Here is a 15,229-nt window from a genome sequence, read left to right as displayed (position 1 = left end):
AATTGCCATTAGGCGATTATGAAATTATGACTAGGTTTTGTCCCGATACGATCACATGGTCGGAAATGTCATTTTCAAATGATCGGAATCGGATCGGGAGTAAATAAACATGATCGGGACATCCCTAGTATCAATATTATATCCATATCATGATATTAGACTGGATATTGTCTGTGATTTAGGATATTGTACTATTGTGATATGGCATAAATGTTCTATCAAAATATAAATATCTGGGAAAATCGGTTTTGGCAGATACTCAAAATCAAATTATCGGATCGGGACATCCCTAATTGTGACAGGCCTATGTCCTGGATGGTGGACCCTCATCCATGAGTCTAAAGGACTCACCCTTACCCATGAGTCTAAAGGACTCACCCTTACCCATGAGTCTAAATGACTCCTTACCCATGAGTCTAAATGACTCCTTACCCATGAGTCTAAATGACTCACCCTTACCCATGAGTCTAAAGGACTCACCCTTACCCATGAGTCTAAAGGACTCACCCTTACCCATGAGTCTAAAGGACTCACCCTTACCCATGAGTCTAAAGGACTCACCCTTACCCATGAGTCTAAAGGACTCACCCTTACCCATGAGTCTAAAGGACTCACCCTTACCCATGAGTCTAAAGGACTCACCCTTACCCATGAGTCTAAAGGACTCACCCTTACCCATGAGTCTAAAGGACAGGCCTATGTCCTGGATGGTGGACCCTTACCCATGAGTCTAAAGGACAGGCCTATGTCCTGGATGGTGGACCCTTACCCATGAGTCTAAAGGACAGGCCTATGTCCTGGATGGTGGACCCTTACCCATGAATCTAAAGGACAGGCCTACAGTATGTCCTGGATGGTGGACCCTTACCCATGAGTCTAAAGGACAGGCCTATGTCCTGGATGGTGGACCCTTACCCATGAGTCTAAAGGACAGGCCTATGTCCTGGATGGTGGACCCTTACCCATGAATCTAAAGGACAGGCCTACAGTATGTCCTGGATGGTGGACCCTTACCCATGAGTCTAAAGACCAGGTGTAGCTCTTCCTTCACAGTGGCGCCAGGGAACATGGGACGTCCTGTTGCCATCTCAAACAGTATACACCCAACACCCCTGGAAGAAGGTTTATGCTAAGATCATTTCACTGATAAACAGCATAGATACCCTACATAAATCCTATTCAACACAGACGCACACACGCACGCATGCACGCAGCCACGCACGCACGCACGCCCGCACGCACACACACACACACACACACACACACACACACACACACACACACCTTCTAAGTGCTCATAAAAAGCAGAACTGGGCGTTTTGTTCCCTGTATTACATCTACATATGAAAGAGATGAAGCAGATAAAAAAAGGTTGCCACTGTGTTATCGGAGCAGCCACATTAAATGGTGCTAATTAGAGAGTTCCACGTTTTCTCACCAAGGCACAATTGCTAATGAGCAAAATACGTACAGTACAGTATGTGCATACAGCCTTCTGCTGCATAATAATTAACAAGCTCGCTCACTGCGAATAACCTGACGCATTATAAATAGATACTGTATGTTCCTGTGTATCTGTGCGTGTTTTCTATGAAAATCTGCATCACCCTCAAGCATCTTCATTATATTTTAAAGCTACACTCAGTACACGTTTTTCATGTCATCTCTCGACAGAGCAAGGTATATTTGCAATTGTAATACACAAGTTTCATACATGGGTGTCCTTTGTAGGCAACCAAATGTCTACCGCACATCCAGCAGTGCCCTAAAGTCGTTAACGTGCCCTAAGACCGAAACGTTCCCGCTTCGATCCCCCAGATCTCAGGAAAAATCGGAGTGAATGGAAACCACTTCACTTACCCATCCCTCAACACAACTGCAGTGCCAATGGCCAACAGTATAAAGGTCCGTGCAGATGAGCAGCGATTAACGGGCCTAGTAATTCATTTTCAATGAGACCTGCGATTGTTTTCTGTACGAGTGGAGAAGTTGAGGGGCGACAAGGCAAGCGTATTTATTTATGTGAGCACGGTCCCGTGAAATTGTACTGGGAGACTCAAGCATGGCGCTGCTGAAAAGGAGCGCTCATCCAACCTCTCCTGGGCAAATAATGGTTAAAGAAATCCAAGAGGGAATACCTCCCCACGGAGACAGTGTGCTTATGAGCTTCAGGCAGGGCTACTTGTCAACCAGTATGTGTCCTACCCAACAGCATGGTCATGTCTCAATGGAAGACCACCTCCAACCATTGCAGATGTGATAGTTATACTGTTATCTCTGCTAGGCCGAAGGCAGGGCCAGAGATCATGTTTTCACCCCTGGTTTGCCTGGGTGTTTGTGGGATTGCCTCTCTCCAGCTAATCAGATTTAACAGATCAGATATATTGTGCATGAATATTTGCTTTGTTTGTATGTTTGTGTGTATGAGCACGGAATGTGCTCAGCCAATCAGCTGATGTACATGTACAGTGTGATGTACATGTACATGTGATATATGATGATGTATGATGATAAGAGCTCCCCTGAGTCTCTTCACATGAGTGTGATTTTTGAGGGGCCCCAGCCCCTCCTATACACAGGTTTAATGTTTGTCTTTAGTTCAATGTTTGTTTTGTAACCGCCATTGACAATGAAGGGAAAATGTACGTCATAATGTGCCTCATTATGTCATATATTGTCTCTTTATTGTTAATGGTGTTTAATGTTTGTGTTGGCACCGTTTGTTTCACATCACCTAATCAATATGAGTTAGACTTTTATATATTAGCGCCTCTCACTTCACACGGGTGTGATTTTTTTTAAATCAGCCTCATTTCTCTCTAGGTCGTCCTCAGACGAGCCCTCGATCCTGACACAAGATCCAGCTCTCGTCCACTGATGGCCCTCTTCATCATAGTCCAGGACTGTGATGAAGAGGAAGGTGGGACTATAAACGTCCACTTTATATTTTGGCCTATCATTCTTGAACTGTCCATAGGTCATAAACTACATTGTAGTCTACTGTAGTCACTACAGCACAGTATACACTCACCACATGTCAATGGGTGTGGAGTATTCTGTAGAGCCGAGCAGCACATCAGGTGGGCGGTACCACAGAGTCACCACCTCGTTGGAGTAGGTCTTAGTGGGGACTGACTTGGCCCGTGCCAGACCTGGACAACACAAAACATCACTACTGAAATAACATACTCTGATATGCCTCTGTGATGCTTAAAAACTAGCCTTTATAAAAAAATGAATGACCAAATAAAAAAGTCACTAGTATAATTTTCTTCTTTAAAACTTGTGATAAATAGGAACGTAAAGTATACTACATTAGTTTACATTGAACAAGTACTACTGTTGGGACAAATTAATTAATCCACTAATACATTTATATAAAGTAAACTACGGTATATGATATGACCTTATGATATGACCTTAGCAAAATGTAAGCACACATTCCAATGAGGCCAGTCTATTTGACATATATACTCATGTGTATGATGCCAAAACTGTGGGAGGAGTAGTGGCTGCGACCAGCTAATCTCCGGTGTGGTCGATGTGAAACTGTGCACACACACTCCCTGGATGCCAGAGCAGAACCTCTGCCCTTTTGGACACCTGAAAATCAGTCATCATCCGACGTAGGACCCGACTGCCTGTCTGTAGTAGTCTGAAGTAATCTGTTTGGTGGAGAGCTACCCGAATGTATGATGCGAGCATGCACATGTGTGTGCATAGTTCCCTACCAAAGTCGGCCAATTTGAGCTCTCCCTTCTCGTTGATGAGGAGATTTTGTGGCTTGAGGTCTCTGTGCAGAATCTTTCTCTTGTGACAGTAGGACAGACCTCGCAGCAGCTGGAACATAAAGATCTACAGAGAAAAGCAGTGGTGTAAAAGTAACCAAATCAAATCAAATCAAATCAAACTTTATTTCTAGAGCACATTTACAAAGACCAGAAGGTCAACCAAAGTGCTGTACACGATCATGAGGCAAACACAAGTAGCATAGTAAAACAAAATCAAAGCAACACAAATAGTACACAGGTTAATTAGGTCAAACATTGAAAGCCAGGGAGAAGAGATGGGTTTTAAGTAAAGACTTAAAGGCCTCTAGGGAGTGGGCAGACTTGATATGTAGGGGGCAGACAGTTCCAGAGTTTTGGCCGGCCACTGAAAAGACACGGTCACCTCTGGACCTGTAATTGGAATTGGGCACAGTCAGGAGCCGCTGGTCAGCTGACCTCAGGGCCCTGGCTGGGGTGTAAGGGTCCATGAGTACCGATAGATACAGGGGGGCCAAACTGTTTAGGGTTTTAAAAACAAATAATAAAATCTTGAAATCAATTCTAAATTTAACAGGAAGCCAGTGGAGGGAGGCAAGGACGGGAGTGATATGATCACGCCTCCTCGTACCAGTGAGTAGGCGAGCGGGGGCATTTTGAACAAGCTGCAGACGTCTGAGGGTGGACTGGTCCATGCCTACATATAGCGCATTGCAATAATCGAGCCGCGATGAGATAAAGGCGTGGATGACTCTCTGAAGGTCAGGTTGGGAAAGGTTGTTGTCAAGGAATTGTTGGATGCAACAAGGAGGATTTGAACCCCAGTATCCACGCTGATGGGCAGGAATGAACCTTAGCGGACTTCCAACTGCGCTGCTCATTTCATAAATAAAATGTACTGGGTGTTTAAAAAAATGTTATGCTCACCTTGACGTTGTTCATGCTCATGAGATTTCCACAGTTGTCCAAGTACTGTTTGAGGTCACTATCCTAAAGAGACACATATAAATAGTGTAACTGTCAGGTATTCACTACAGCAAATCCACTGAATAACACAATAAACGTATGTTCTACCTGTCAGTGTGTGGACTTACTCACCAGATACTCAAAGACCAGAGTGAGGGAACGCTCTGTGTGAATGATGTCGTGGAGAGTGACAATGTTTGCATGCTTCAGGTTCTTCAGTAGAGACACTACAGACATACAGAGGACACATTGGCAAGGACACAGTGAAGAGGAGACACGGGAGGAAGTCACTGTTGGGACAGGACTCCATCCTAGACCAGCTAAGGGCGTGTATATATAGGTCTTACCTACTCTAACTCAACCTACAGCTCCTTCTCAATGATCAAATGATCTACAACACTTATGGACTACAACCACTGGAGGTCATCACTCTTATACACTCCAGACCGGAGGATAGCGTGTGTGGTTTTGAAAACATGTGTGTACCCTCTCTGATAGCGGTGCAGGGTGCCCCCTCGTCGTGTTCTAGACGAATCTCCTTCAATGCCACCAGGTTCTCCGTCAGTTTGCTCCGCCCTTTGAACACTGTGGCATACGTCCCCTACAAACACACACCAACACACAGACATGCACGTCGCACGAACATATTATGCAATGCGTGCGTAGCGTACACAATACATAATTATGCATGGACATGTACACAAAACCATGCAGGGTCACGTTGACACGTTCTGATAATCTTTGACTGCATGTTGTGAAAGGAGTTGACACGGCTTCTTGTTAAACCATTCTTATGCCAAAAGGCATGTCTGCTTCAATAAATGTATGACATAATAACCAGCAGCACTTTGTCCTCTGGTAGAAACAGGAAATAGTTCCTATTGTCTAATTTATACTCCAACTCCATAGTATAACGGTGCTGCTGTTGCCAATTTTAATCATTTTTCCCCAATAATTAGCTGTGTACTGTTAGGTGTTCATAGCAGGCCTTTTTACAAGCCTGTTTACTTAGGGGCAAAATGAATGCACGTCTTGCTCTCTTTTACCCTAGGAAACCTCAAGAAGTCTCAGGTTATCTGGGACAGTCTACAAACTGTTCCCAGAGTTAAAAATAAACAAGATTTGAGGCTTGCAGCAACTCTGAATACTTTTACATCCAGGCTAAAGACTAGTTTCTCTACTGCCTTTTATTTAACGTGCCTTGCCTTATGAGGTACAGGTGTTAGAAAGGTAACAAGAATTTGAGTTATAAATCAGTACAGTACAGACTCTGAATGACCTTATAACTAGCAGCACATTTCACTGGAATGCTGAAACTAATTTGATTAAATGATATATCTTTTTGCATCTTGCTGTACGTGCCACCAGAATCCAAACACTAAAGAGGCAGATCATTTCATTCACGATCAATATTAATTATTTAACCTACAAGCAGCATCACAATAAGATTCATACATATTTTAACTCATCTTGGGGAGCCGTTTAGAAAATGCAAAAATAGATAAACAAGAACACAGTGTGTCCTACACACTGGTTCCATCTACAATGTGTAATCAGATTAACATTATCTTCTCCCATGTAATGCTTTACTGCGTAACACAGGGAGAAGTAGAGCTTCTAAAACCACAAGCCACAAGCTATGTTGGTAGAATATAAAATTAGCTCATTCATAGTCACCATTCCACCACCATGCCCAATAGCTGATGCTGTGCCTTGTGACTGTGGCCAATGCAGAGAGCGTCTGTTACTAATCGCTAAGACTCTTAAGACATGAAAAACCCCCACTGCATTAATTCTCTCTGGAGAGATCTATGATCATTTAGCTGGCGTCTAGCTGTGTGATGAGATTTGAGAAGACGTCTGCATCCAATCTTCTCACAGCAGCAGGACTGAGCAGAGTTAGAGTACCGCCCAATTAAGGTGGACTGTTTCAACAATCTGTTTCAACAATCTTACCAACCTGTGTGACCAGAACTGATTCAAGGAGAATAACGTCAATACTAAATATACTATATTCTATTGACGTTACTCTCCTTGTATACTCCTTGTTACTCTCCTTGTATACTATATATTCAATATACAGTATGGCCATATAAAACAGAACAGAACAGAGCCTTAAGCCATGATGCTGTCTGCGTTGTTATTTGATCAGGTGTTTAGCATCTCAGACAGGCTAGACTCACACTGCTCCTGCTAAGTCAAAGTTAAATGGACAGACGAGCGTATCAATGGTCAATTCAATCACTACACTGCTCCTTTCTGGCCCCAAGTTACTGCTGGCCTGCTGTTGTGACATGGACACTCATCACTGGATTGTCATTGCTTACAATGGTTAATGCTTACAGTAGATACTGTACAGCACCGTGCTTGGGCCACTTGATGCAATCATTGTACAAAGACCACTCTCAACAGCAAGGACATTTTACAATGTGTAATTCAGTTTCTGTCATTCCAGATGGCTGACAGCCTGGATTTGTGTATTGTATACTCAATGTGAGAGACACGTACCTCACCCAGTTTGCCCAGCTTTACATACGTCTCCAATTTTCCAAAGCCTATGTCAGACTGGGGAGAAAATAAATAGAACAATCAGCTTCCTGCCATATCCAGCCTTATGGTTCTCTTGTCTGTCACAGTCATGCATTCACACAAAATTAAATATGTCTATAGCAATATCAGCATATGTACAATGTAATATTGTTAAACTACAAATGTGTTGTAAATAAAAGGCAGGAAATAGGCTTGTAAAGTTTATATTTGTGAGAAGGTCTCAAGAAAAGTCAAATGCAGGTTAAGAGAACTACATTCAAGATCCATTCATCTTTTTGAGTGGTGCAACCACTCCTACAACCAGCAATGTCTGTGTACCTACCTGTTTGTGTACCTGTATGTCCGTGTACCTGTTTGTCTGTATAAGTGAGCACGAGTATGTGACTTATTTATACCAGTAGGGGGCACCAGAGTGGTACAACCAGCAATGTCCGTGTACCTGTATCCTGTTGTCATGAGCACGAGTGGTGTGCGCATGCGTGAAATTGGAACGATACAGAGAAGAAATTGGAACGATACGGAGAAGAAATTTGAACGATACAGAGAAGAAATTGGAACGATACAGAGAAGAAATTGGAACGATACGGAGAAGAAATTGGAACGATACAGAGAAGAAATTGGAACGATACGGAGAAGAAATTGGAACGATACAGAGAAGAAATTGGAACTATACAGAGAAGAAATTGGAACGATACAAATTGGAACAATACAGAGAACCAATAGACGGGAGTTGCACCACTCGGTTCACACTGGTGTGATTTTTTCATAAAAGGCAGGAAATAGGCTTGTAAAGTTTATATTTGTCCATTCATCTTTTTTCCAAGCCAGTGTTTGTAAATTATATTTCCACATTTATTGTTCCAAAGTTTAAGGGCACCAGTCAGCAACCAACAATTTATATTTAGCCTCTGCTTTGTAACAGTCAAAAAGTGTAGACTACACCTCTGTATGTGGACAATTACGGTACATATATTGACTGTATAATTGCCACTGACCAGTGAGGCACGTCGAGACATGCGGCTGAGAGGTTTGCAGGGGGGAGAGTCCTCACTCTCTAGCTGTAGTTTCTTGAGGAACTCTGGAGGCAGACCAAGAGGCATCTCCAAGCTGGGCATGTGTTTACTGACATCCTACAGTATGTGCAACAAACAAAACAACACAACGTTAGCCAGGTTACAATTAAGCGTGGGCTGCGTGGCCGAGGTATCTTGCTCTGTTCGAGGTATACCTCTTATGGGAGGCCGTGACACCATATGCACTTTATGTTGTGGCATCTGCAGTCTTTTAAAGTACCACATTTTTCCAGAGTGACTAAATAACATTTCCAACAAGATACACTCTACTGTCTGGACTTTGGGCCTTGGGAAGTATGAGAAAGACAGAGAAGTGATTCATGATCTTTCCACAGGGACACTTTTAGAAAAGGCGGAACAGTGAATTAACTCTCGGTGTGTCTGGTACTGTAGGATGGTGATTCATGGCTCCTACAAAGGCCATCCTAGTTAGTTGGGAGGAGGAGGACTTGTTGTTTTAATGCATGTGGATGTGACCTGGCAATGTATTTGCCTTTCTTTGTGTTGGTTTTCAAGATCAAATCTAACTCGCTTCAATATTATTATTTCTTAATTTCCCTTTTGTCTTTTGCAGAGTGTTTTCTTTGCTCATTAACATGTAGATCTTCAATTCACATCAACGTATGCTAAAGATGGAGCATGCACAATACAAGTGAATTTGCGCGCACGCACCCGCACCCGCACCCGCACCCACACACACACACACACACACACACACACACACACACACACACACACACACACACACACACACACACACACAACCCCAAACAACCTGCATGGAGAAGCGCCTATGCTGGGCCTTGCTGCGGAAGTGCAGAGAGGGGGAGTGGGACCCTGGGGCAGCTGGTTCAGGGCTCACTGGACTAGCATCCTGAGACGGAGGGCACAGTGTGTCTGGAGTCAGGCCTGCATGGGGGACACATACAGTACGCAGAGGAACTACAGTTAGAGACAAGTAAAATAAAAAAGAGCTTTAAACAGTAGAATCTGAATCAGTTATATTTGCAATGTCACAGCTTAAAGAAGCTGGGTCGAAATTGTTACATGAGAAGAAAGAGGATAGAGGTACAGTAGAATGAGAGTAGAAGGGAAATAAAAAGTTAATTGAGACAAATAGTACACAGATAATGTGTGCGATAGGAGGTATACTGTACATGACGTTTTTCTTTTTTTTAGAGATGTCGTTGCTGTATAAATTGGCTATGTTTTGATTCCATCCATATCCATGGATGGCATATTTGTCTAGGCTAAAGGTCAATAAAGTTCTTTTAACATTTTGTTGTTGCTAGTTAGTGCTATTTATTGGTGTAAAAATGTGGTAATTGTGTACATGTAGTGAATAGTGGGTATATGATTCATGCGAGTTGATGAGAATAGAGAGTGGTATATATGCAGTAATAACTCATTACTAAATTAGATATAATTTGTTATTAGATCACATGTTATTAGATTAGTAATGTAATGTAATTTGGAAAAATAAATCAAGATTGTATATTATTGTCATGCTGTAGGCCAGGGGTGCCCAAAAGGTCGATTGTGATCAGGTACATTTTTAAACTTTTCAGCAATGGGATAATATTTTGGTGGGTAGATCTTGTTTTGTTGGTCATTTTTAAAGTAGCTCTCAAGTCAGAAAAAGTGTGGGCACCCCTGCTGTAGACTCATAAAAAGGTTCCCTTGGCAGCAATCTGTTGCACGTAGCAGTGGTGGTAAAAAGCATAATGTTAGTGGCAACATTATAATATATGACCAGCTCAGTGGCCTTGTGGTAAAGAGTGTCCACCCTGAGGGTTTGATCCCCGGCCGGGTCATACGACTCTGAAATATGGGACCCAGTGCATCCCTGCTTGTCACTTAGCACCAAAAGTATCACATTAGTGCATTAATGACGATAAAGAACACCCTCGAGTGTAATATTGCAATTATACAACAGTTACCCTTAAAACTAAGATAATCGCAGATTTTTTTTCTTTTTTCAATGGTAGATACGACCACAAATGTCCCAAGAAACTAGCTAGCCTAGCCAACGAGTCTGCTGCTCTCTGAGAGAAAAGCACAGCTGAATTCTTTGTTCTGATTAGCCGTGCCATTATCGTGGTTTAAGCACGGCGCTGTGCCTGTGGGCATTTGAAATGCATTGGCGAGCAGACATCCCACTGTGGGCAGGTTTGGTGAGACACAAATGCTTATGTGGTGGGTTCAATGCGAGACATGCGCGGTAGCACACACACACACACACACACACACACACACACACACACACACACACACACACACACTGTTAGTAATGGCTGGCACAACAGAGACATGGGGGTTGGGGAGGAGCAGTCACTTTGCAAGTCATACACACACACGCTTCTGCTAAAGTAATCAAATAAGCAGCGCAACTTTTTATTAAGTAAACAAAGTAAGGCAAGCAAATTAAATAATTAGCTGTTGCTGCTGCTCAAACCAAGCGTTGATTCTCGTATTTGCGTCAAATTGTGCGTCTGAAAGGACTGTGATGTTTTTGTGCAGCAGACAGTGATGTGTTTATATAACATACAGCCTACAGTGTGTTTGGACAACAGAGCAGGTTAAAAAGGTGAAATTGTGTCCGTGATTGATCTGTTCGTTATTGTTCCTTGAACATAGCGCATAGCCAATTGTCCATGTCCACCATTATTTGTTTTGACAAAGTACCCATTGATTTCAAAGTGATGTCCTGTCCGGCCACGTCGCGTTGTTTTCGTCGTTGGAACAGCGTGACTGTCCGTGTCCACGTATGTGTTATGTAACTGGAAGTGTGACGCATAGCCTATCACATAAGAGCATTCCCGGGGCGCATGGCAAAGGTGTTAAGCAATATTGTATACAAATTATATACAAATACAATACAAAGTACAGAAAATATGATAGTTGCAAGCATGAAATGTTTATTGTATTTCCCATGGCATGCATTATATTTGTGCAAAGTTTGGAGGCAATTCACAACTGGTGTGCCAGTAGGAGACGAACCAAACGGATAAAGGACATACGCCTGGTCTAAGTTAGCCTCTGAACTAGAATGGCTTACAGCAGAAGAATCACCAGTGAAAGTGTCTCTCATCCAACTAGAGTTATTTTCCCCCTCAGACGCCCTATAGTTCTAAAGAACGAATGGTTTACACGGCTAGTGCAAATGCAGAGGACAAATTCTACATTTGTGCAAATAATGCCCCAACAACAAAAAAGAAGAAACCATAGCAAACCCATCTGTAATGACAGCTATCAGGAGCATGGCGTTCAGCTGCTTGGTCTCCTTAGCCTGGCCTCACAAAACTCTGTACATGAGGATTAGTTATGGATGCTGTGATCAATTCATTTACTAACATAACAACATGGAAGTGTTTCAATGTGGGCCAGGGCTTCCCTTTAGGCTGGGAGGCAGCAAGTGGGAGAGCACAGGGAGAGGATAACAGGGATGTCCTTTGTACATGCCTCGTGTAGTGTTCATGTTTGATGTCCTTCTGAGCACTGTTTAGTGTGTGGCTTCAGTTATGGTTTGATCCTCAATAGAGTGCACCATTCTGGTCAGGTATGGTGATTGTGAGTTTGAAGTGTCACGGGTGCTGTCAGCAACGTACCTATCGCAGCATGTACAGCACTTGCATGTGTGTAGTGTGCATGTATGTGCATATATGTGTGTGTGTGTGTGTGTGTGTGTGTGTGTGTGTGTGTGTGTGTGGTCATTCATTCCCCCTGAGGTGTTTGATGTAGAAAGCTAAGAGCTCGTTAATGCCTGGTTTCCATGGTGACTAACCCTCCCCAGTCGGTCCCTATATCTTTACTCTAGAATACCCCCAAACGCACACACGCACGTACATACGCATGCACGCACGCACACACGCACGCTATAAAAATCCACAGGTGTCAGAGACAATAAAGAAATTGCTGGGAGAACACAGGCAGAGGGAGACCGGTGTAGACATCTCCAGTTGTAAACTAGCTGAATGCATTTAGTACAGTAGGTCACTCTCAGAGAGAGAAGCAGAATAAAAGGATTTGTTGGATCATTTGAATATCACAGCCGTCAGCTGTGGCACATTCTTTGATCTCCTGATGGTAATTATGGTGAGAAAGCAGATTTGAGTTGCATGTGCTCACATGCACAGGCACATGACCGTGTGTGTGTGTGTGTGTGTGTGTGTGTGTGTGTGTGTGTGTGTGTGTGTGTGTGTGTGTGTGTGTGTGTGTGCACGTGTGTGTGTTGTGGACAGGACTCTTTAGCCACCTAAGAACCGTTATCGTGTGTATGTCATATTACTATTAGGGTTGTCCCCATCCGATCACGACATCGGGGCCGATCAATCGGGGCCGATCAAGTCATTTACAAATGATTGGAATCGGATCTGGAGAATGTGATTGGAACATAGTATCAATATTATATCCATATCATGATATTAGTCTGGATATTGTCTGTGATTTTGGATATTGTACTATTGTGATATGGCATAAAGTGTTCTATAAAAATATATATCGGGAATAATCGCTATCGGCAGATACTCAAAATCAAATTATCGGAATCGGATCGCGAGCAAAAAAAATGGATCGGGACATCCCTTATTACTATACTTAGTTGATTTCAAATTACCATACTTCATAACACTTAACCTAAACCCATTTGCTAAATTCCTAGCCTACTAACCAGTGCCATGAACCTCACCTAATCCTAAAATATCCCCATTATGTTCTTCACAGAGGCATGCACGTGCACAGAGAGAGAGAGAGAGAGAGAGAGACTCTACTGGCAACGTCTACTGGGTGTGAGATCTATTTCCAGATACCAAGTGATAAGGTCTGCGCTGCTAGTCTTGTCTGTTTTCCATATGTTTCACAGCTAGCTGCCCGCAATTCTCTCCTCCCCACTATCAACATCCATCCATCTTATTCTCAACAAGAGGAGACGATGGATGAATATGAAGCTAATGACAATGAGACTAGATGGAGGATAAGAGGATTACTGCAGGTGTTAGAGACAAGACTTAAAGATACCGAGGGAGGGCAGAATCCATTTCTTCCGGCCTACGTCCCAGCCGGTAAGCACCGTCGGCCGGTCTTTTTATAGGTCGACCGGTCGGTCCGAATGCATTTTTAGCGGCCGACGTGAAATACGTCGGCCGGCCGGTGCGATGGGTCGGCCGGTCCGTAGGTGCGTCGGCCGGTCGTTTGATATATCGGCCGGTCCGTGATTACGTCGGCCGGTCCGTGATTACGTCGGCCGGTCCGTGATTACGTCGGCCGGTCCGTGATTACGTCGGCCGGTCTGTGATTACGTCGGCCGGTCCGTGATTACGTCGGCCGGTCTGTGATTACGTCGGCCGGTCTGTGATTACGTCGGCCGGTCCGTGATTACGTCGGCCGGTCCGTGATTACGTCGGCCGGTCCGTGATTACGTCGGCCGGTCTGTGATTACGTCGGCCGGTCCGTGATTACGTCGGCCGGTCCGTGATTACGTCGGCCGGTCCGTGATTACGTCGGCCGGTCTGTGATTACGTCGGCCGGTCCGTGATTACGTCGGCCGGTCTGTGATTACGTCGGCCGGTCTGTGATTACGTCGGCCGGTCCGTGATTACGTCGGCCGGTCCGTGATTACGTCGGCCGGTCCGTGATTACGTCGGCCGGTCTGTGATTACGTCGGCCGGTCTGTGATTACGTCGGCCGGTCCGTGATTACGTCGGCCAGTCTGTGATTACGTCGGCCGGTCCGTGATTACGTCGGCCAGTCTGTGATTACGTCGGCCGGTCCGTGATTACGTCGGCCGGTCCGCAATTAGGTCGGCCGGTCCGTGATTGGGAGGCTAGACGGGACAATAGTCCGATACGGGAGGGGAGGTGCGTGCGTGCGGGCGTAAATGTGTCAAGTCACGTGACCACTGGCTGTGCTACGAATATTAATTATTATTATTATAGCTAACTTAATAGTTCCTGCTGTAAATCCCGTTTTGATTATTTCCCTAGTGAGAATTAATTTGATGCCTTCCATATACTTTCTGGAAATGCATAATGGGCGCTGATTTACGTCGTTGTCTGTATGCATGCATCTAATATGAATTAATATATTATTGAATATATATAGGCTCTGGGTGGCTGAAATCCCCCCGCAGGTTAAGGTATACCTAATTCGAGATGTTTAATGTGATATCGGTTATCTTTCTTCATATTATTATTTTTTTTCTGTTCGATTGAGCACACATATACAGTACACAGGGAAGACATATTTATAGATATAGAAGATATATTTATAACCACACCTGGGGGTCTATGAGAGTAACGTTAACTCCACAGACGCACACAAAACCGAAAAATCATGGCAGTAGGGGTTCCTGCACAACCTCACCCTCTTGTAAGGTCACTTGTAAAAATGAAGGAAATAAAATCTGTAAAATTTGTTTCAGCCTATGACCTTCTTCATCAATCAACAGTGGTGGTGGGCTCCCAGGACACACACATGTACGGACGCATACACAGATTTGTTATGCTTGGCATTTGTGGGTTATACACTGGAATCCTGAAGCGCGCTATTCCGACGCATTACTAACCTTGTACCTAACCTAATCCTAACGCTAGCCGCAGTGCACACAGAAGCCACATAGTCTAAATGGTGGTGTGTCGGAATGCCACTCTGTTCCCACATTTGTGATACCTTATCTGATTTAAGTTGTTAGTTGATTGATTAATATCCAAGAAGTACAGTAGCTTGTTTATCTGTGTGTGTGTGTGTGTGTGTGTGTGTGTGTGTGTGTGTGTGTGTGTGTGTGTGTATGGTAAATGGTAAATGGTGCATTTATATAGCGCCTTTATCCAAGGCGGTTTACAGAGATTGTGCATTACATTCACCCATACACACACA

General features: G+C 43.8%; 1 protein-coding gene across 2 annotated transcripts in view; it reads right to left on the bottom strand.

Moving 5' to 3' along the window:
• Positions 1–15,229, bottom strand: part of cdk18 (cyclin dependent kinase 18) — a 41,918-nt gene that overhangs the window by 5,667 nt on the left and 21,022 nt on the right. Inside the window, exons 3-11 of one of the 2 annotated variants that reach the window (XM_083771613.1) lie at positions 9,105–9,265; positions 8,279–8,383; positions 7,242–7,298; positions 5,220–5,334; positions 4,866–4,960; positions 4,695–4,757; positions 3,732–3,855; positions 3,032–3,152; positions 1,015–1,112 (exon numbers count right to left, since the gene is read on the bottom strand). In XM_083771613.1, the coding sequence (XP_083627739.1) occupies positions 1,015–1,112; positions 3,032–3,152; positions 3,732–3,855; positions 4,695–4,757; positions 4,866–4,960; positions 5,220–5,334; positions 7,242–7,298; positions 8,279–8,383; positions 9,105–9,265 (939 nt within the window). Of the gene's footprint in view, positions 1–1,014; positions 1,113–3,031; positions 3,153–3,731; positions 3,856–4,694; positions 4,758–4,865; positions 4,961–5,219; positions 5,335–7,241; positions 7,299–8,278; positions 8,414–9,104; positions 9,266–15,229 lie in introns of both variants that reach the window. The other variant, XM_083771612.1, reaches the window with a different exon arrangement.

Source organism: Protomyctophum parallelum, assembly GCF_964188405.1.
Source record: "Protomyctophum parallelum genome assembly, chromosome: 8".
NCBI classification, from domain to species: Eukaryota; Metazoa; Chordata; class Actinopteri; order Myctophiformes; family Myctophidae; genus Protomyctophum; species Protomyctophum parallelum.
Note: the sequence above shows the minus strand (reverse complement) of the source record. Positions and strands in the feature narration are given on the sequence as shown.